Genomic DNA, 23,008 nt, shown 5'->3' on the forward strand with positions numbered 1-23,008 from the left:
CACAGATTTCATCGTCCATAGAGCTTCTTCCTACTGGGAAGTGTGAAGACACCAAATGGACAATTTTTTTAAGATGTGGAGCACTAAAACTCAATGAGTTACTTTCATAAATGGTAGCAGTGATGTCACTGACGATGTCACCAGCCACCATGTCAGTGGTGGAAGTGGAAGGTCAGAGCACAGCTTGGTGGTGGGTGGTGCCCGGGCACTGTGGGTGAGCCATGTGCCAATGCCAGCTAGGACAGCAGTGATTGGCTGAAGAGTGAGGAGCATCTCCCTACCCCAGGAGAAGGTGCAGCTGGATGTGTTTAATTCTCTTCTCTTTCATCAGACCTGGAACATTTAACAGCACCACCAACCAAAACTTTACTAAGAATAATAAAAGGTGAATATAACAGAAATGCTTAACATCATTTTGTGAATAAGAGATGGACTTGAAGTGGAGGATCATGGGATGTGACATTTAGGTATTACAGTTCTGGGGCACTTATGTGTCAGTAGGCTGGAGTCTTATTTCGAAGTCTGAAAGACATGTAGAAGGAAAAAACAACCATCAAAACCACAAGACAGCAAGGCCTTGGTCACTTATAGGAGGCGCTGTGCTGTACACTAACAGGGCCCTTTTCCTCCTGGAGGAGGCGCTGTGCTGTACACTAACAGGGCCCTTTTCCTCCTGGAGGAGGTGCTGTGCTGTACACTAACAGGGCCCTTTTCCTCCTGGAGGAGGTGCTGTGCTGTACACTAACAGGGCCCTTTTCCTCCTGGAGGAGGCTCTGTGCTGTACACTAACAGGGCCCTTTTCCTCCTGGAGGAGGCGCTGTGCTGTACACTAACAGGGCCCTTTTCCTCCTGGAGGAGGCGCTGTGCTGTACACTAACAGGGCCCTTTTCCTCCTGGAGGAGGCTCTGTGCTGTACACTAACAGGGCCCTTTTCCTCCTGGAGGAGGTGCTGTGCTGTACACTAACAGGGCCCTTTTCCTCCTGGAGGAGGTGCTGTGCTGTACACTAACAGGGCCCTTTTCCTCCTGGAGGAGGCTCTGTGCTGTACACTAACAGGGCCCTTTTCCTCCTGGAGGAGGCGCTGTGCTGTACACAAACAGGGCCCTTTTCCTCCTGGAGGAGGCGCTGTGCTGTACACTAACAGGGCCCTTTTCCTCCTGGAGGAGGCGCTGTGCTGTACACTAACAGGGCCCTTTTCCTCCTGGAGGAGGCGCTGTGCTGTTCATCAATAGAGCCTTTTTCCTCTTGGAGGAGGTGCTGTACTGTATACAAGCAAGGCTTTTTTCTGTCTCGAGGAGGTGCTGTGCTGTACACTAACAGGGCCCTTTTTCTCTTGGAGGAGGTGCTGTGCTGTAGACTAATAGGGCCTTTTTCCTCCTAAGCTGCCTGTGACCAGTAACAATGGGTTTTGTCTGCACAACCCAACCACCCACAACACAAGCCTAGATATGAGTATTTATAATTACTAAAAACTGAAGAAATTCTTCCTTCCTGCACTTAATTGAAAGAGGGAGAAATATTTTAGTGGTCAAAGAGAATGGATCCAGTTTTAATTTCAGAAGGTGAAACTAATATGAGTTTTAACATAAGTCAGGGTCAGATTTTAAAATACAAGTGCACAGCAAAACAACGCAGGAAAAAAGAGACCAAACCATTCTTACGTGTGAAAATATTGCAGGTGGGTATGTATTGGCCTCACAAGCAGATTTGTGTATAGATTATCTTGTTTTTAGCTCACAGTAAAGTGTCACAGCAGTGCCCTTACTGTTACTGTTGCTCATCTTTTGTATATATTCTCAATGTAGAAATTACCTGTAGTTAAGCTGTTAACTTCCCAATGGGTTCCTTGGACTCTGATTATAAACCTTCATTTCACATTATGGTATGTGTGTTTCTTGCACTTAAATGTTATCAACATTCAGACCTCATAAACTGCAGTTTTGTTTCATATTTATGTTCATAGACTGACTGGATTCCCAATGGCCATCAATGTCATGTCTTTTAAACGGTAAATGCATGCAGCATCCCTTTGGCCTGGTGAATTACTGGATTGTGAACCTAGAAAGGGGAAGATATGGTCCTCCTTATCCCTGAGGGATGTGGGTCCCAGTGCCCACGCTTGGAACCTCTGTTAGAAGGATGGCCACACTGCATGACTGTTACACAGCAAGCTATTTACTGCATAACTGGCATGGCTGACAAAGGGTACAGCTGTGTTTCTCCTCAGTGGCATCCGTCTGTTCCTGTGCAGTACCGCCGTGACAGACGAGGACACCTTATCTGCACTCCAAGCCGTTACAGGCGCTCAGCATTTCTTCCTCTTACAGCATCCTCCATGCAGACCCGTCCTCACCTTCCAGGGAAAAGGCACCTGAAATAGAATTTTTGTTAATTTCCTGGAAGAACAAACACAGGACTGACTATTACCCGCCTCACCCTGCAGGATCCCTGACAGCTGGTATCCATTTCAGCAACAATAACAAAACAGGGTGCCTTTAAAGGACTCTCATATTTCATTAGTAAGGATGTACTTTCAATTCAATTCAGTTCAATTCAATTTATTTTTATATAGCGCCTTTTACAGCAGTCATCCTGAGGCGCTTTGCATGGGTCTATTGTGATACATTACAACACCATTAGATAGAGTAATACAGAATGGGAAAAAGGAAAGAAATTAAATGGGGAAAGCCAGATGACAATGGAGGAGAGGAACCAAAAACTCCCAAGTAAGGAGAATAAAAACCTCTGCTGGTCCAAGGTCAACTGGTCCCATTCCCGATGTCCGGACACATTGGAAGGCAGAGAGCATGGATGGTCAGAACATGCATTCACACATAAATGAACAAGCATAATAGATAAAAATGGCATGTACAGCAGCACCGATGGCCATAGTTACAGTCTGTTAGGTTGCGGGTAAGCTAAACTGAAGTAATAGGTCTTCAGTCGAGATTTAAAGACTGAGACTGAATCAACATCCCGAACATTGACTTGTAAACCGTTCCACAATATAGGGGCCCTGTAGCAGAATGCTTTACCGCCCACTCTCACTTTACATGTGGAACGACAAGGAAACCTGCATTCTGTGATCTGAGTGGACGATGCGGCTTGTAAACTTGAAGTAATTCTGTCAGATAGGCAGGAGCTGGACCTTTAAGTGCCTTATATGTAAGTAGGAGAACTTTGAAGTCAGCTCTAAACCTAACAGGAAGCCAATGCAGGGAACTAAGAGTGTGGAGATTATGAACTGCCTTCAAACAACAGAACCTTGGTTTTCATTATGTCATTTACGACTTCAGTTAAGGCAGTTTCAATGCTGTGTCCCTGGTGGAAGCCTGACTGGAAACAATCCAGTATGTTGTGTCTCTTCAAGTATGAGTGAAGTTGAGCAGCAACCATCTTCTCCAGAACTTTTGACAAAAACTGTATGTTAGAGATAGGTTTGTAATTGTTGAGCTCCTGTGGATCCAAACTTGGCTTCTTCAGTAGTGGCCTGATTACTGTTACTGTTACAGTTACAGGAACATCACCAGATAACAGGGACACATTCATTATGGCAGTTATAGGTCTTGCCAGAACTCCCAGGGATTCTTTAAGAAGCTTAGTGGGGATTGGGTGCAGTGGACAAGAGGTCGGTTTGATTTTAGTTATAATAGTTTTTAGCTGTTGTTCATTCATTAATTCAAAAACATTAAGGGTGTGTTCACGTTCCGTTTGCATTTAACTTAATTGTGAGCCATTTAAACGTGCTTGAAGTCTAATGTTTGTAATTTTATCATTAAAGAAGTTCATAAAATGTTGGCTACTGAAATTACTCAGTAACAGAAGTTCAGCCTTATTTGTTAGATGATCTATTGTTTTAATAAGGTAGTGAGGATTATTTCTATTGCGATCAGTAAGGTTAGAATATTAGGCTGAATGTGCCCTATAAAGGGCTTGTTTGTATTGTTGCAGGCTGTCAGACCAGCCAACCTGAACACTTCTAAGCCCGTGGATTTCCATTTGTGCTCCAATCTGCAGCACTCCTGTTTGCAAGAGCGTGTGATCATTAAACCATGTGGAGCTTCTGGTGGTTTTTGCTACTTTATTCTTCAAAGGAGCTGTTTCATCTAAAATCTAACCACTGTATTGAAGTCATGGGTGACTTCATTGACATCTGTACTAGACATGAAGTTCCCATTACTGCATTAAATAAATCGTAGGGAATTTCTATCATGTAGGTGACGTGTCCTAATAACCTTCTCTGCCAAAGTCAAGGGGGGTGGCTCTTTCACGAAGGTGATTAGAAAATGGTCGGAGAAGGACTTTTCCAATGGACAGACATGATACATGATGAGCATAAATTCCATGAGTAATAATTAAGTCTTTAATTGACACATAGTTACACTGTATGGACAAAAGTATTGAGACACCTGGCCATTACACCCACAGGCACTTTCAGGACATCACATTAGAAATCCACCCATCGATCCATCTTCTGTAACCAGCCTGTCCCAGAGGCTACAAGCGCAAGGCAGGGAACAGCCCAGGATGGGGGCCCACTCACACATGCACACCTACGGACAAACTGATAATGCTAATCAGCCTCAGCATATTTTGGACTGTGGGGGAAAACCGGAGGAATCCATGTAGCTGGTCCCCCTTTCGCAGCCGTCACGGCTGCCATTCTTCTGAGAAGGCTTTCCACAAGATTTTGGTAGTGTATCTGTGGGAATTTTTACCCATTCATCCAGAAGAGGATTTGTGAGGTCAGGCCCTGATGTTGGGCATGAAGGCCTGGCTCACATTCTCTGTTCTATAGTTCATCACAAAGGTGTTTGATCAGGTTGATGTCAGGGCTCTCTGCAGGCCAGTCAAGTTCTTCCACAGCAAACCCACCCAACCCTGTCTTTATGAATCTTGCTTTGTGCACTGGGGCACAGTCATGCTGGAACAGAAAAGGATCTTCCTCAAACTGCTCCCATAACATTGGAAGCATAGAATTGTTCAGAATGTCTTGGTATGCTGAAGCATTAAGAGTTCCCTTCACTGGAACTAAGGGGCCCAGCCCAACCCATGAAAAACAACCCTACACCATAATCCCCCCTCCACCAAACTTTACATTTGTCACAATGCAGTCAGGCAGGTAACATTCTTCTAGCATCCGCCAAACCCAGACTCGTCCGTCAGACTGCCGGACAGGGAAGCGTGATTTGTCATGCCACGGAACGTTTCCACTACTCTAGTTTCCAGTGGTGATGTACTTTATACCACTCCATCCGATGCTTAGCATTGCGCTTGGTGATATGAAGCTTGCATGCTGTTGCTCGCCCACTGAAGCCCATTCCATGAAGCTCCTGGCACCCAGTTTTTGTGTTGGGCTTTATGCCAGAGGAAGTTTGGAACTGTGCTGTTACTTTGTCAACAGAGTGTTAGTGACTTACACACGATGTGCCTCAGCACTTGGTGACCCCGCTCTGTTACTTTACGTGGTCTGTCACTTCATTGCTGAGTTTCTGTTGTTCCTACATGCTTCTACTTTGCAATAATACACTTACACTTACAATTGGCCGTGTAATATCAAACAGGGAAGAAATTTCATGAACTGACAGGTGGCATCCTATGACAGCACTTCCCCTGAAGTCACTGAGCTCATCAGAATAATCCATTTTTCACAAATATTTGTAAACCTGACTTCATGGCTCGGTGCTTGATTTTATATACCTGTGGCAATGGGTCTTAATGAAACACTTGAATTCAATGATTAAGTAGTGTGACCCAATACTTTTGTCCATATCGTGTATTTGTTGTAAAAATCCCATAATGCAATGTGTTAGTAGAGCATGTATCCACCTTCCTGGAAGCGCTACTGTGGAAACGATTATGGGTGTAACTTCCAGTGAAACAATGGAAGTAGCCAAAAGCCGCAACAACTTACTATGCTTTCGAGTGGCTAGCCAACCGTGCCAGTCCATTCAAACACGTCTGACATGTATAGTGTTACATATATTGTATTTCAAGGAATATATTTCTTCCTGTGTTATTAGCATTGCCTGAAATGGCATTACGGAGCTCTGGTACAAGTTGCACTGTTCGCAGCTGTACTAATAACGAAGTTAAATTAAATGTGTGCCTTAAACATCAATGCTTTGATCATACACCAAAAAATAAAGAGGGACTGTAGCTGTCAGTCATTGTACCTTATCCATCACCTGCCAAAATACTGTATGATGAATAGAGGTGAAATTGAATGAGCTGATTTGACTGAATAACCTAAACTTAGAGAGACCACCAAAAACGCTCTATGTATGCTCACGTCACTTTCACATTGACAAGAAGACTGGGTCGCCTGTCTTGTCTGATCCTACAGGAGAGCTAAAATTGTCACATCACGTGGACGGCCGGGTACGTGTTTGTCATTGACCTGGGGAAGCGATGGCACCAGGGTGCACTACAGGAACAAGGTAAACCGACAGAGACAATATCCTCTGGGCAATGTTCTGCTGGGAAACCTTGGCTCCTGCCATTCATATGGATGTTTCTTTGACATGTACCACCTACCTAAACATTGTTGCAGACCAGGTACACCCCTTGATGACAACTGGATTCTCTAATGACAGTGGCCTCATTCAGCGCCCTGCCACACTGCAAAAATTGTTCAGGAATAGTTTGAGGAACATGAAAGACGGTTCAGGGAGCTGACATGGATTCCCCAAATCTCAATCTGTGGGCACAAATCATAACTTCTGAATTTTGCACAACCCTGGACAGCATTAGTGTTTGTGTCAGGTTGACAGGCTTTGTTCCCACATTTTGATTTGTTATCAAATCAAAACAGAAGATGGCAAAACTTTGTATCTTTTAATAACATTCTGGCTCCAGAGGGAATTGCATAAAAAACAACTACATATTCCTTAATTGTCACAGGAATATCAATTTTCTGTAAATTGTCAGAATAGCTATAAGGTTTACCACTGAAGTTAAGAAGTTGCCCAACTAGTACAATGTTGTTCTGGAACCAGTTGTTGTTCTGTATTTGTAAAGAATGTCCTTAATATTCCAGACATACAATCTATGTGGTGAAGTACAATGTTGGTAAGCTACTTAAATTTCATCATCTGCAACTGCTGCACCTGAGGTAGGCAGGCCTTAGGTATGACTTTGGAAAGGGGGGTGTGGGCAGGCCTTATGTATGAATTTGGAAAGGGGTGTGGGGGCAGGCCTTTGGTGTGACTTTGGAAAGGGGGGTGTGGGCAGGCCTTAGGTGTGAATTTGGAAAGGGGAGTGTGGGCAGGCCTTAGGTGTGAATTTGGAAAGGGGTGTTGGGGCAGACCTTTAGTGTGACTTTGGAAAGGGGGGTGTGGGCAGGCCTTAGGTGTGAATTTGGAAAGGGGAGTGCCCATTGTACATTTTTGCCCCATTAGCCAGTGTACAGTTGTTTCGCCACTGATCCAGATAGATGAAGAATGATGGCTATTTTTTTTTAACCATTTGATCTTAAAACTATTGTATAATTAAATCACTCCCACATCATCCATTTTATCTTATTATTAAGTAACACGGGAAAGACAACTTATTCATTTAAACTCACCAGCAGTGAGTTAAGCACCCATACACGGCACACTCATTGAGTAAATGGTCAGCTTAGTCAGCCTGAATGGAACATCCTAGTCTCAGTACACATGCATTTAGTTTTTTTGATATACCAGAACGTATTCTTCAAGCTAGTAGAAAATCATTCATTCCTGAGAGTGACCAAAATAAAAGAGAATTATGGTATTATGATACCGTCAATGAAGCGTATTTACAGACAGTGACACAGACTGAATCGGCTGTGGTTTCCCAGAATGCACTTAGTTTTACAGCAGCAAGCTGACGTTTCTGATCAGTAGATGGCGCTGAACCCATTTAAGCAGGATTTTCACTGAATTACATACGTACATATAGTGACATTCTCCCATACTGAGTGATGTTTCCCATCTCGTTACATTTACATTTAGGAAGGAATATTTTTGGTAATCTTTAACGGAGCCCCAATTTTAATGCACAGTAAAGGAATTGTATTATCAATATATATATCAGTATATATCAATATAAATTGTACTGTATTATCTTATGTCTCGTTTTGGAAATATATTGAGATATCGTAAAAATTCAATATACGTCCCAGCCTTATGCGAGGGTAGTGCTGATGGGCGTCGGATTCTTCACCTAAACGAATAACGCGCAGCTTGTCCTGAATTAACCCTTATTTAATCTCCACTGCCCTGGCTGACTAGATGATCAATTGGTAATAACTGAATTAAAAATAATATAAAATATTGTAAAAACATGTATATTACAGCAGTCATATCATTTATTGTTTCCCAAAGTGCTTAACCACAATTCCTCCTATAGGAGGCAGTACTGGCCTAAAAGAAACATTCTGGTAAATAAATGAATGCAATGCCCTCTGTTATACTCTTGTCAGATTAATGCCAGGTACAAATATGACTATAGCAAATTTCAGAATAGGGAATATATATTTACTCACTGCATTGAGTTTGTAACCAAATATTGTAATTCTGTTGAGCTGTTAGCTTTTTTTAAGAAGCAATGACTGTCTCTGTATGCAAACCGTCCCGTTTTTTAATTCTGTCTGGATTCACATGGCTGCCCAGTCGGTCGGCCCCCATCCCAGGTGCCTCCTGTTCATTCAGCACACATGGGCCTGGTTTATGAAAGGGGCCAAATCCGCCACACTTCACGCAAACTGTTTTAATATCCTGCTTGCCTTCACCAGGCCTGACGCAAAGTGAAAAGTGTGGAAGCTGTGAAACAGGATCGTTCCTGGCCTGCAGTAATGTGCTGAGCCCAGCCTGACGTCCATGTGCTTAACCTTACCCCTGCCTCCACAGGCCTTTAGCCTCTCAGGCTGGCTTAGCTCTCTGCCTCTTCCTCCAGCCCCCTGGCCCATGCTCACACCCTAACCCAATGCTACACTTCATGGAGTCGCCATGAGTTGGGGGCCACTTCTTAGTTCCAATGGCATCCAACCAGGGCTCCAGACTAACTTTTTCCACCAATAGCGCTGATGCTCCTTACTGAACATGTTAGGGGCACCGGTACAAAATCTAGGTGCACCACTTATATCGATATGCAACACAATGCATTCATGTTTTTCACATCTTAACTGTATTACTGATAAATGCTTTGGTAATAAACATACATTTCACTTCATTTAGATTTAAAGGAAAAAGTCACAGAGTGAAAGGAAAAAAGTCATTAAGTGAAATGGTGCTTTTTAAAACATAAATACCAAAGTCATTGTGACCAAAGGGCAAGCGAGAGCGAGAGTAACTTATGGACCAGACACTAGCAGATGACATCCTGTGCAGAATCGTCCCCAACCCGTGTTTATGATGACGACAGCCTCGCATTAGCTCTCCACTCTGATCTCTATCTCCTTCACACACACACACCAATAGGGTTGGGTATCGTTTAGATTTCATTTATTCCAAATCTGAATCCAGTTCTGCTCATTGAATCTGGTTCTTATCGATTCTTGGTTCTGATTATAATACACCTAAGATGGATTCTCATAATGTTTCAGTAACAAAAATTTGTTCTCTTTAAAAAGTTCAACTTCAACGTTTACAGCAAAGGTTATTTGAAGCAGTTATTTCCATATTTTGTTAAAAGAAGACCAGGGTTTTCAAAATCAAATAAATAAGTTTAACAATTACGCTCTGAATGTTGGATGTCAGTTTGCCACTGATGTCAGTAATACTTTACATTTCCGTTTAATCTATCTAAACTTGATAGCATGCAGTTTTACAATCAGTGAATGGTAAATAAATCAGGTTTATTACATATTTGACTTCTTGAAATACTGAACCTAACACCCCCATCTGCCACCACCACCATGAAATATAAAAAAGGCTAAAAAAAATATTTAAATATTTAAAATATCAAATATTTTGGAAATTTGTGTTTATTTGATATTGTAACATTTAGCAATTTATTTAATAAATAAATTTATTTAATAAATTGCCCATAGTGGGCAAAAGGGTATCTCTGATCACCAAACCAATGCCTGAAGTGTATGTGTTAAAGGAGCAGAAGATGATTAATACTTGATTGTTGCATCTAATAAAGAAGCAACATACTGTAGTCAGTGCAGTGTATTATTACTCTACAGTTACACTTGGTGTTTGTCATTAAACACAGTTCCCACTGCAATCACCAAAGAATAAAATCTATGTGGTATTGGAATTGGATCATGGTGGGTCTACTTCTAGCCCCCCAGTTTGGTGCCAGTACACTGGAGTTCACCCTGGCGAATGAGACGGTCGCCCCTTCTCCATTGTTCTGCTGAGGGACTTTAACGCTGACATGGATAATGATGTGATTGGGGGGAATGGCTTGCTTGATCAGAATCCGAGCGGTGATGACTTATTGGACTTATTTGACTTCTGTGCTAACCACAGTTTGTCCATAACGAACTCCATGTTTGAGCATAAGGGTTGCTCCTAAGTGCAGCTGGCACCACAGCACCCTAGGTCGCAGTTCGATGATTGATTTTGCAGTTGTATTGTTGGATCTGTGTCTGCATGGTTTGGACACTCAGGTGAAGAGAGGAGCTGAGCTGTCACCTGATCACCACATGGTGGTGAATTGGATCCGATTGCAGGGGAATATGTCAGATAGACCTGGTGGACCCAAACATATAGTGAGATTTTTAACTTACACTTCTGACGGAACTTCTCTTGAATCCCGAGGGAGTAAGGGGACATTGAGCCTGAATGGACCATATTCCAGGACTCCACTGCTGAGGCAGCTGTGGCTGTAAGGTTGTTGATGCCTGTTGCAGTGGCAATCCTTGTACCTGGTAGTTTACACCAGCGGTACAGGGAGCTTTCAGGCTGAAGAAAGAGGCCTTCCGAGCTTGGCTGGCTTGTGGGACTCCTGAAGCAGCTGATAAGTACTGGCAGAGCAAGTGGAAAGCGGCTTTGGCGGTTGCTGAAGCAAAACCTCGGGTGTGGGAGGAGTTTGGTGAGGATATGGAGAAGGACTCTCAGTCAGCCTCAAAAGGATTCTGGCAAACTGTCAAGTAACTCAGGAGGGGGAAGCAGGGCTTTAGCCATGCTGTTTGCCGCAGGTAGGGAGAACTGCTGACCTCAACTGGGGATATAGTCAGGCGCTAGAAAAAATATTTCGAGGATCTCTTGAATCCCACTGATACACCTTCCTTGGAGGAAGTAGAGCTGGAAGACTCAGAGGGGGACTCACCCACCTCTAGGGTTAAAGTTACAGAAGGAGTCAAAAAACTCTTTGGTGGTAGGACTCCAAGGCTGGATGAGATTCGCCCCAAGTTCTTGAAAGCTCCTAATGTTGTTGAGCTGTTTTGGCTGACATGCCTCTTCAACATTGCGAGGACATTGGGGATGGTGCCTTTGGATTGGTAGACTGGGGCAGTGGCAGTAAGTCAGACTCGTTCCCAGTGGGTGTTGGACTCCAGCAGGGTTTTCTTTGTCACCGATTCTGTTTGTCAGAACTTTTATGGACAGAATCTCTAGGTGTAGCCAAGGGGTGAAGGGGGTCCAGTTTGGGGGCTTCAGGATTGCATCTTTGGGATGAGGATCACCACCTCCAAGTCTGCTATGGTTCTCGATAGGTTTGGATTGCCCTCTCCTGGTGGGGGATGAGTTGCTCAAGCAGAGGAGTTTAAGTATCTCAAAATTTTGTTCATGAGTGAGGGAAGAAGGGAGCAGGAGATTGACAGATGGATCGGTGCAGCATTGGCAGTAACACGTAAGCTGTACCATTCCATTGGGGTAAAGAGAGAGCTGAGCCAGAAGTTCTATTGTCAGGAGCTCTGAGTAGTGACTGAAAGAATGAGATCATGGATACAAATGGCAGAAATGAGTTTCCTCCATAGGGTATCTGGGCTCAGCCTTAGAGAGGGTGAGGAGTTCAGACATTCAGGAGGAGCTCAAAGTACAGCTGCTGCTCCTCTGCATCGAAAGGAGCCAGTTCAGGTGGTTCAGGCATCTATCTAGGATCCCCCCTGGACGCCTCCATAGGGAGGTGTTTAGCATGTCCAACAAACAGGAGGCCCCGCGGCAGACCCAGGACATGCTGAAGAGATTACATGTCTCAGCTGGCCTTGGGAACACCTTGGTATTCCCCGGTGGAGCTGGAGGAGGTGGCTGGTGAGAGGGAGGTCTGGGTATCCCTGATGCCCTTATGCTGCCCCCATGATCTGACTCCGAATGAGTGGAGGAAGATGGATGGATGGATGGATGGATGGATGGATGGATGGATGGATGGAAGGAACTGTGTCAGACGTGGAAGTCAAGGATTGGATTTTTTTCATTGGTTATAAAATCTTTGCTGAACTAAAGTAATTTATAAGCCAATTCATGACTTTGATGAAATACAGAAGGTCCCAACCTCAGGGACCTCAGTGGTACATTCAGCCCAGATAATAACTGACCTTCAGGTTTAGCAGGTTTAAAATATTTAATATTAGTAGATGATATCTCATTTTTGATACCATCCAGATGTTACATTCAGGTATACAGACGCTCCTCTACTTACAAACGAGATAAAATATGTTATTCAACATCATTTTAAGTGTATACGCAAGTACTAAGAACTAGGATGCTGGGAGTTCGCACGCTACGCTGCTGCGCTGCGGGAGTAGCAGCCAGAAGTCATACTAGGCGGAACTGGCGCGCAGAAAAATAAATGATGTTGCGGACAGGAAATGGGCGCTTAATGATCATAATTAGCTGGACTCTTTGTTCGTATGTCTGAAAGTTTCTAAGTTGAACGTTCGTAAGTAGAGGAGCGTCTGTATTCAGTATTCAGTACTTCGACTGTATTTTTAAAAAGCAGCACTATTTTGAAATCCATCAGGATACAGTTTTGCTGAAAGGAAACACGGCACGGTATGCTGTAATTCCATTACACTGACAAAGCCTAAACAGTAGTTTTACTAACAAATGTGTTTGCAGTTTGTAAACATGAAAAAAAATTCAAGTTCAAATGTGTAAGTGGAGTTGTTGTGCTTAAGTCTTACATAGCTGCTTAAAAATGCATGTGTAGGAATCGATACGTGGAACCAGAATTCCAATGTCTTATTGAATTCCCGGTTCTTAAATATTTATAACCGTGTTTAATTTGGATGCAGTTCTCAATTCCCAACCTTACACACCAGTCCTTGCTCCCTCATGGTGTTTCACGTAATATAAGATGATAGTTTAAAAAGAAAAACTTTAAAATGGCAAGTCCCACTGCTGTGCTTAGCTATACATTTTAGCCACAATGTCTGAATATATGGACACAATATGTGACTTAATGGTTCCAGTCTGGAGCCCCTGCATCCAGCTTTATTCCTGTTTGCTGAAGAAGCTTCTACAGTCACCCTGGGTCTCCCAGCCAGGAGCCTGGCTAATGTCATGCTAATTATGGGCCTATTCATGTAATGAAAGGCCCATATTGTTCTTCACCTAGTAAACTACATTTTGCCAATTTGCGCTGAGCCCGTGAAAGGCACGGAGCTCACTTTGGTGCCAAATCGTAGGGCTTACTTAGCTGCACGGATTGACATATCGATTGTCTCCGTACTTCTTACGGATTGCGTGCAATTGCCTCTCAAAGTCGAAAAATAAAAACTTTATTTATTATGGGCCTATTCATGTAATGAAAGGCCCATATTGTTCTTCACCTAGTAAACTACATTTTGCCAATTTGCGCTGAGCCCGTGAAAGGCACGGAGCTCACTTTCGTGCCAAATCGTAGGGCTTACTTAGCTGCACGGATTGACATATCGATTGTCTCCGTACTTCTTACGGATTGCGTGCAATTGCCTCTCAAAGTCGAAAAATAAAAACTTTATTTATTATTATTATTATTCTTCCGTAGATTTTCGGCAATTAATGCGGGTCGTACCGTAACATGCAGCCAGGCAATCTATATATCAAAAGTGAGTCCTTGGTTGTGTGAGGTGTGCTATTACTTTTCTGCGCAGAATATGTTACCATGGCGACGTTATTCACGTTAAAACACACTAAAAATCCCATAGGAATGCATTAAATGCTAACTTTTACCTAGCATTAGCCATGTGAATAGTAGTAAGGCGCATCTTTTTTCATGGGAGTGAATGGCCCATTGGCTTCAATGCATTTCAGTCAAAGTTGTCCCACTCGGCCAGCGTTCATACCACAGCAACAAGACTCGGTATTCAACCTTAGGCCTCATCACCCAACACCCCAAGTCCACCATCTTGACCCGCACTCGTCTTTCATCCCTCGTTCTCTCCCATTGACTTCAATACATTTTAGTCAAAGATTTCCTACTCGGCCAGTGTTCATACCACAGCAACAAGACTAGGAATTCAACCTTAGTCCTCATCACCAAACACCTTTAGACCACCATCTTCACCCGCACTCGTCTTTCATCCCTCGTTCTCTCCCATTGACTTCAATGCATTTCAGTCAAAGTTTTCCCACTGGGCCAACGTTTATGCCACAGCAACAAGATTCGGTATTCAACCTTAGGCCTCATCACCCAACACCACAAGTCCAACATCTTGACCCACACTCGTCTTTCATCCCTCGTTCTTTCCCATTGACTTCAATGCATTTCAGTCAAAGTTGTCCCTCTCGGCCAGCGTTCATACCACAGCAACAAGACTCGGTATTCAACCTTAGGCCTCATCACCCAACACCCCAAGTCCATCATCTTGACCCGCACTCGTCTTTCATCCCTCGTTCTCTCCCATTGACTTCAATGCATTTCAATCAAACTTGTGCTATTCAGCCACTGTTCATGCCACATCATCAACACTTAATATTCAACCTTAGGCCTCATAACCAAACGCCTAGCAGCACTGTAGCAACCACCTAGCGATGCCTAGCAACACCATAGCAACCACCTATAATTACATAGCAACTGCATAGCAACCACATAGCAACGCCTAGCTACCAGCTACTGACACCATAGGAACGCCATCCCACAACCTAGCAACCACCTTGCAGCACCTAGCAACCACCTAGCAACACCATAGCAACCACCTAGAATTGCATAGCAACACCATAGCAACCATCTAGCTATGCCTAGCAACCAGCTACTGAGAACATAGCAACGGCTTCTGACATCATAGCAACCCACTTGCAGCACCTAGCAACCACCTAGCAACACCTTAGCAACCACCTAGAATTGCATAGCAACACCATAGCAACCATCTAGCTATGCCTAGCATCCAGCTACTGAGACCTTAGCAACGCCTTCTGACATCATAGCAACCCACTTGCAGCACCTAGCAACCACCTAGCAACACCTTAGCAACCACCTACAATTGCATAGCAACACCATAGCAACCATCTAGCTATGCCTAGCAACCAGCTACTGAGACCTTAGCAACGCCTTCTGACATCATAGCAACCACCTAGCAACACCTTAGCAACCACCTAGAATTGCATAGCAACACCATAGCAACCATCTAGCTATGCCTAGCAACCAGCTACTGAGACCATAGCAACGCCTTCTGACATCATAGCAACCCACTTGCAGCACCTAGCAACCACCTAGCAACACCTTAGCAACCACCTAGAATTGCATAGCAACACCATAGCAACCATCTAGCTAAGCCTAGCAACCAGCTACTGAGACATTAGCAACGCCTTCTGACATCATAGCAACCCACTTGCAGCACCTAGCAACCACCTAGCAACACCTTAGCAACCACCTAGAATTGCATAGCAACACCATAGCAACCACCTAGCTATGCCTAGCAACCAGCTACTGAGACCTTAGCAACGCCTTCTGACATCTTAGCAACCCACTTGCAGCACCTAGCAACCACCTAGCAACACCATAGCAACCACCTAGAATTGCATAGCAACACCATAGCAACCATCTAGCTATGCCTAGCAACCAGCTACTGAGACCATAGCAATGCCTTCTGACGCCATAGCAAACACCTTGCAGCACCTAGCAACCACCATGCAACACCAAAGCAACCACCTAGCAACACCATAGCAACCATGTAGCAACGCCTAGCAACCAGCTACCAACACCCTTGCAATGCCTAATAACAACATTGCAACCACCTAGCAATGCCTAGCGGCACTACAGCAACCACCTAGCAGCACCATAGCACCAAACTAGCAACATCATAGCAATCACCTAGCAGTGCACAGACCAGCCACTTTATTAGTAGCACAGGCTCTTCCTCGGTCAGCAGAATAGGCCCATCTCAAAATTTCTTCAGGAATTTTCGTTTCTAGTTATGGGCCTATTCATGTAATGAAAGGCCCATATTGTTCTTCACCTAGTAAACTACATTTTGCCAATTTGCGCTGAGCCCGTGAAAGACACAGAGCTCACTTTGGTGCCAAATCGTAGGGCTTACTTAGCTGCACGGATTGACATATCGTTTGTCTCCGTACTGCTTACGGATTGCGTGCAATTGCCTCTCAAAGTCGAAAAAAAAACTTTATTATTATTATTTATTATTATTATTCTTCCGTGATTTTCGGCAATTAATGCGGGTCGTACCGTAGCGTGCAGCCAGGCAATCTATATGTCAAAAGTGAGTCCTTGGTTGTGTGAGGTGTGCTATTACTTTTCTGCGCAGAATATGTTACCATGGCGACGTTATTCACGTTAAAACACACTAAAAATCCCATAGGAATGCATTAAATGCTAACTTTTACCTAGCATTAGCCATGTGAATAGTAGTAAGGCGCATCTTTTTTCATGGGAGTGAATGGCCCATTGACTTCAATGCATTTCAGTCAAAGTTGTCCCACTCGGCCAGCGTTCATACCAGAGCAACAAGACTTGGTATTCAACCTTAGGCCTCATCACCCAACACCCCAAGTCCAACATCCTGACCCGCACTCGTCTTTCATCCCTCGTTCTCTCCCATTGGCTTCAATGCATTTCAGTCAAAGTTGTCCCACTCGGCCAGCGTTCATACCACAGCAACAAGACTCGGTAATCAACCTTAGGCCTCATCACCCAACGCCCCAAGTCCTCCATCTTGACCCGCACTCGTCTTTCATCCCTCGTTCTCTCCCATTGACTTCAATGCATTTCAGTCAAAGTTTTCCTATTCGGCCAGTGTTCATACCACAGCAACAAGACTAGGTAATCAACCTTAGGCCTCATCACCCAACGCCCCAAGTCCTCCATCTTGACCCGCACTCATCTTTCATCCCTCGTTCTCTCCCATTGACTTCAATGCATTTCAGTCAAAGTTTTCCTATTCGGCCAGTGTTCATACCACAGCAACAAGACTAGGTATTTAACCTTAGGCCTCATCACCCCACACCCCAAGTCCAACATCTTGACCCGCACTCGTCTTTCATCCCTCGTTCTCTCCCATTGACTTCAATGCATTTCAGTCAAAGTTTTGCTATTCGGCCACCGTTCATGCCTCAGCAACAAGACTTAATATTCAACCTCAAGACTCATCACCCATCAACTAGCAACACCTTAGCAACCACCTAGCGATGCCTAGCAACACCATAGCAACCACCGAAAATTGCATAGCAACACCATAGCAACCACATAGCTATGCCTAGCAACCACCTAGCAACCAGCTACTGAGACCATAGCAACGCCTTCCGACACCATAGCAACCACCTAGCAACACCATAGCAACCACAGAAAATTGCATAGCAACACCATAGCAACCACCTAGCTATGCCTAGCAACCATCTAGCAACCAGCTACTGAGACCATAGCAACGCCTTCCGACACCATAGCAACCACCTAGCAACACCTTAGCAACCATCTACAATTACATAGCAACACCATAGCAACCACCTAGCTATGCCTAGCAACCACCTAGCAACCAGCTACTGAGACCATAGCAACGCCTTCTAACACCATAGCAACCACCTAGCAACACCATAGCAACCACCGATAACTGCATAGCAACACCATAGCAACCATCTAGCTATGCCTAGCAACTAGCTACTAAGACCATAGCGACGCCTTCTGACATCATAGCAACCACCTTGCAGCAGCTAGCAACCACCTAGCAACACCATAGCAACCACCAATAAATGCATAGCAACACCATAGCAACCATCTAGCTATGCCTAGCAACCAGCTACTGAGACCATAGCAACGCCTTCTGACATCATCACAACCACCTTGCAGCAGCTAGCAACCACCTAGCAACACCATAGCAACCACCAAAAAATGCATAGCAACACCATAGCAACCATTTTGCTATGCCTAGCAACCAGCTACTCAGACCATAGCAACGCCTTCTGGCACCACAGCAAACACCTTGCAACAGCTAGCAACCACCTAGCAACACCATAGCAACCACCAAAAAATGCATAGCAACACCATAGCAACCATTTAGCTATGCCTAGCTCCCAGCTACTGAGACCATAGCAAGGCCTTCTGATGTCATAGCAAACACATTGCAGCACCTAGCAACCACCATGCAACACCATAGCAACCACGTAGCAACGCCTAGCAACCAGCTACCAACACCGTTGCAATGACTAATAACAACATTGCAACCACCTAGCAATGCCTAGCGGCACTACAGCAACCGCCTAGCAGCACCATAGCACCAAACTAGCAACATCATAGCAATCACCTAGCAGTGCAGAGACCAGCCACTTTATTAGTAGCACAGGCTCTTACACGGTCAGCAGAATAGGCCCATCTCAAAATTTCTTCAGGAATTTTCGTTTCTAGTTATTATTATTATTCTTCCGTAGATTTTCGGCAATTAATGCGGGTCGTACCGTAACGTGCAGCCAGGCAATCTATATATCAAAAGTGAGTCCTTGGTTGTGTGAGGTGTGCTATTACTTTTCTGCGCAGAATATGTTACCATGGCGACGTTATTCACGTTAAAACACACTAAAAATCCCATAGGAATGCATTAAATGCTAACTTTTACCTAGCATTAGCCATGTGAATAGTAGTAAGGCGCATCTTTTTTCATGGGAGTGAATGGCCCATTGGCTTCAATGCATTTCAGTCAAAGTTGTCCCACTCGGCCAGCGTTCATACCACAGCAACAAGACTCGGTATTCAACCTTAGGCCTCATCACCCAAAACCCCAAGTCCACCATCTTGACCCGCACTCGTCTTTCATCCCTCGTTCTCTCCCATTGACTTCAATACATTTTAGTCAAAGATTTCCTACTCGGCCAGTGTTCATACCACAGCAACAAGACTAGGAATTCAACCTTAGTCCTCATCACCAAACACCTTAAGACCACCATCTTCACCCGCACTCGTCTTTCATCCCTCGTTCTCTCCCATTGACTTCAATGCATTTCAGTCAAAGTTTTCCCACTGGGCCAGTGTTCATACCACAGCAACAAGACTCGGTATTATACCGTAGGCCTCATCACTCAACACCGCAAGTCCAACATCTTGACCCGCACTCGTCTTTCATCCCTCGTTCTCTCCCATTGACTTCAATACATTTCAGTCAAAGTACTCCCACTCGGCCAGCGTTCATACCACAGCAATAAGACTCGGTATTAAACCACAGGCATCATCACACAACACCTTAAGACCACCATCCTGACCCGCACTCGTCTTTCATCCCTCGTTCTCTCCCATTGACTTCAATGCATTTCAATCAAAGTTTTGCCAATTAGCCAGTGTTAATGCCACAGCAACAAGACTTGGTATTCAACCTCAGGCCTCGTCACCAAACACCTAGCAACTGCCTAGCAACCACCTAGCAACACCTTAGCAACAACCTACAATTTCATAGCAACACCTTAGCAACCATCTAGCTATGCCTAGCAACCAGCGACTGAGCCCATAGCAACACCTTCTGACAACATAGCAACCACCTAGCAACACCTTAGCAACCACCTAGAATTGCATAGCAACACCATAGCAACCATCCAGCTATGCCTAGCAACCAGCTACTGAGACCATAGCAACGCCTTCTGACATCATAGCAACCAGCTTACAGCACCTAGCAACCACCTAGCAACACCTTAGCAACCACCTAGAATTGCATAGCAACACCATAGCAACCATCTAGCTATGCCTAGCAACCAGCTACTGAGACCATAGCAATGCCTTCTGACGCCATAGCAACCACCTTGCAGCACCTAGCAACCACCTAGCAACACCATAGCAACCACCAAAAAATGCATAGCAACACCATAGCAACCATTTAACTATGTCTAGCAACCACCTACTTAGACCATAGCAAGGCCTTCTGATGCCATAGCAAACACATTGCAGCACCTAGCAACCACCATGCAACACCATAGCAACCATGTAGCAACGCCTAGCAACCAGTTTCCAACACCATTGCAATGCCTAATAACAACATTGCAACCACCTAGCAATGCCTAGCGGCACTACAGCAACCGCCTAGCAGCACCATAGCACCAAACTAGCAACATCATAGCAATCACCTAGCACTGCACAGACCAGCCACTTTATTAGTAGCACAAGCTCTTACACGGTCAGCAGAATAGGCCCATCTCAAAATTTCTTCAGGAATTTTCGTTTCTAGTTTAGCTTTGTTCCTTCTTCCTGTATAGATTTGTGAATATGTAGAGTCTGAGCATAACTATCTATGTATTTATGACATGATGTTGGCGATGCTTATTTACCAGGGGGCAGTATGTCTTTATACACTAGACTAGAGTCAAGAATTAGGTCAGGTAATCCTGCAATATAATATATACCCCCAAGCAAAATTCACCGAACTGAGTTGCCTTGTCCCTCGGTATTTTCTGTGACCACTTGGAGTCCATAAGTAAATTATATGCCATTTCATTGCTACCTAGCTGAAACCAACTATAAATTACACATGGCCAAAGGCAGGCATGGGACACTTTGAATATAAGAACTATGGACCGTGATCCTATGGGTCTACATAGCGTCTGTGTTGTTCTCTCTCCTCCTTGTACAATGCTGAGGAGGTGGGGTCCTGCACTGGGAGGCTGTGTCACCCAACACCCTGCACATTACACAGACAAAAGGTTTCTACAGTTTTGGATTATTTCAGTACAGGTGATGCAAAAAAATATCATTGCTTTTTGCTGACCTCTGCCTGCTCTTTTCTCCTCTTCAGCCATTCAGTGAGAGGTAATTCTGTAAACTTAAGAAAGGAACCCATTTTTCAAGATTAATATCCAGCTATATATAGGGATGACTCTTCTCAGCTCTGTCATGTTGTTTTCAGGATGAGCAGATGCTGTGCGTTTCTGTTACTCTTGTGCTGCTGTGCATGTTTGATTTATTGGCAGTGCAGACATAGGCTCCACATTCACTGCTTCACTCTCCAGATGATAAGGCCTTGAATAGCTTCCAGCTGGGTGTTACGGCAGATAGTGACCTAATGTCATCCTGCCCCAGGTGAATAGGGCATTTGAAAAGGCACAGTGACACAGAACCAAAAGCCGCAGCACATGGATTAGTGCAGACAGTTTTAATGGACAGAAATGAATGTCCAAAGTCCACAGCCACATCACGCCTGCCGTGTGGATGGCCTGGATTTACCTGATCCCTAAGAATCCTCGGTAAATTCTGGATGTGTGAAACAGGATGCCTGGACAATCCAGTCGTCTTTCAGTGCACTGCTAGTTCTAACCAACTCATCGCAGCTACAATTCAGCTCCAGCTATTTAACATTCCAGCTCCAAATGCAATCTAATAGCTGGACTTTCTCCAGGCCCCCACCCACCAAGAGTCCAACAGCAAGTTTATCCTCATCAGGTCAGGTCAGGTCTGGCTGGGGAGCATCATGCAGTGGTTCAGCGTGTCGGTGTCCCCATCACAAAACCAAACCCCTCAGGATCCTGGTTGGCAAACCCCCAGGCCAGCATACAGTCCAGTACAACCCTCCAGACATGCCCATCTATCTGACATAGCCAGGTGTTACGTGGGTATCCCCTTGGCCAGGTCTAGCCAATCGGGTCATCAGCAATAACAATTGTTTCTTTTTCAGGACTCCCTGAGCAACCAGTCATTTGACACAAAGTCAGTCCAGCGGTACCCAAAGACTCTCCAAAGAGACACAGTACCAAAGGAGTTCAGTCTTCATCTATGCTCACTGGACAGGGTCCATGTCTCACAGCCATACAGCAAAACAGGGTTAGGCTGGAGTGAGAATTCCTTTTGGTATAAGCAACAGCTGCCAGTGAATCTATGGCTGATTAATTACGATAATATCTAGCGATAAAGTGCTCAGCTGAACTGAAAATCTCCCCAGAATGCAGTTGAGAATCAGAGTTGCGATAGGTTTCATTCTTCCTTTGTCGTATTTATTCACTGTACTGTCTCACTGTGTTGTAAGTGTGTTACAGTGATTCTGCCCTTGGAGGAGGACACACTGTCTGACGTCCACAAATTAAACCCCACATCCTACACTCAGGTAAGCATATACGGGTGTGCATGCATCTACAAAGAGCCATAAATATCTACACATTGTGTGTCACAGTGGGTGACCTTGAAGCTAGACATGTGCAGACTGCAGGCAGTGCAGGCTGACCCAAAGGTAGAACTTTATAACCTAACAGATATAAGGTTGAACAGACTGTTAGATGAAGACAGACTGTACTGTTGGCGATGAGCATATGGGCAAGAGCAGCAGATATGTCCCCCCAAGCTCCTGATCACATTACCTGTCACTCAAAAGATCTTTTTTCACATGTCACCTCCTCATAGGTTTAGCTGCTAAGTGTCTCCATACAAAATGCAGAGAAGATTATTAAGATCCAGTATTCTGAGATACATATCTCCCTTCTTCCCTCTTCCCGGTTCCCCTTCTTTTTTCTAGCTCTTCTTTCTGAATCTGTCTCACCTTCCAACTTCAGCAAGACTCTGTGCAGAACAATTCTCTATAAAATGATCCCCAGCCAATGTTAACCTTTCCTCTTTTTCGTAGACTATAGTAGTTTGCCCAGAAAATCCTCAGGGAAGACCCAGACTTGAACAGTCAAACACATTTTCCACGTCTGTTGCAGTCAGTGAGGAATGCAGACTGTAATCCAGTGGCTCAGCCAGCAGTGGCTGTTCTCGG

General features: G+C 44.5%; 1 protein-coding gene and 1 long non-coding RNA gene across 5 annotated transcripts in view; one reads left to right on the forward strand and one right to left on the reverse strand.

Moving 5' to 3' along the window:
• The window catches only part of LOC111839740 (phosphatase and actin regulator 4B-like), a 32,386-nt gene extending 30,506 nt beyond the window's left edge, over positions 1-1,880 (forward strand). For all 4 annotated transcript variants that reach the window (XM_072705362.1, XM_072705361.1, XM_072705360.1 and 1 more), the window contains one exon: positions 6-1,880. In XM_072705362.1, coding sequence (XP_072561463.1) covers positions 6-21 — 16 coding nt within the window. In that variant the 3' untranslated portion in view covers positions 22-1,880. The remainder of the gene's footprint in view (positions 1-5) is intronic.
• LOC140581838 (uncharacterized) lies at positions 1,384-23,008 on the reverse strand. The gene is made up of 2 exons (XR_011984853.1): positions 22,611-23,008; positions 1,384-2,371 (listed from the first exon to the last, which is right to left on the reverse strand). It is a non-coding gene; the product is annotated as an uncharacterized lncRNA (long non-coding RNA).

The sequence above is a fragment of the Paramormyrops kingsleyae genome, chromosome 23 (genome assembly GCF_048594095.1).
Source record: "Paramormyrops kingsleyae isolate MSU_618 chromosome 23, PKINGS_0.4, whole genome shotgun sequence".
Lineage (NCBI taxonomy): Eukaryota > Metazoa > Chordata > Actinopteri > Osteoglossiformes > Mormyridae > Paramormyrops > Paramormyrops kingsleyae.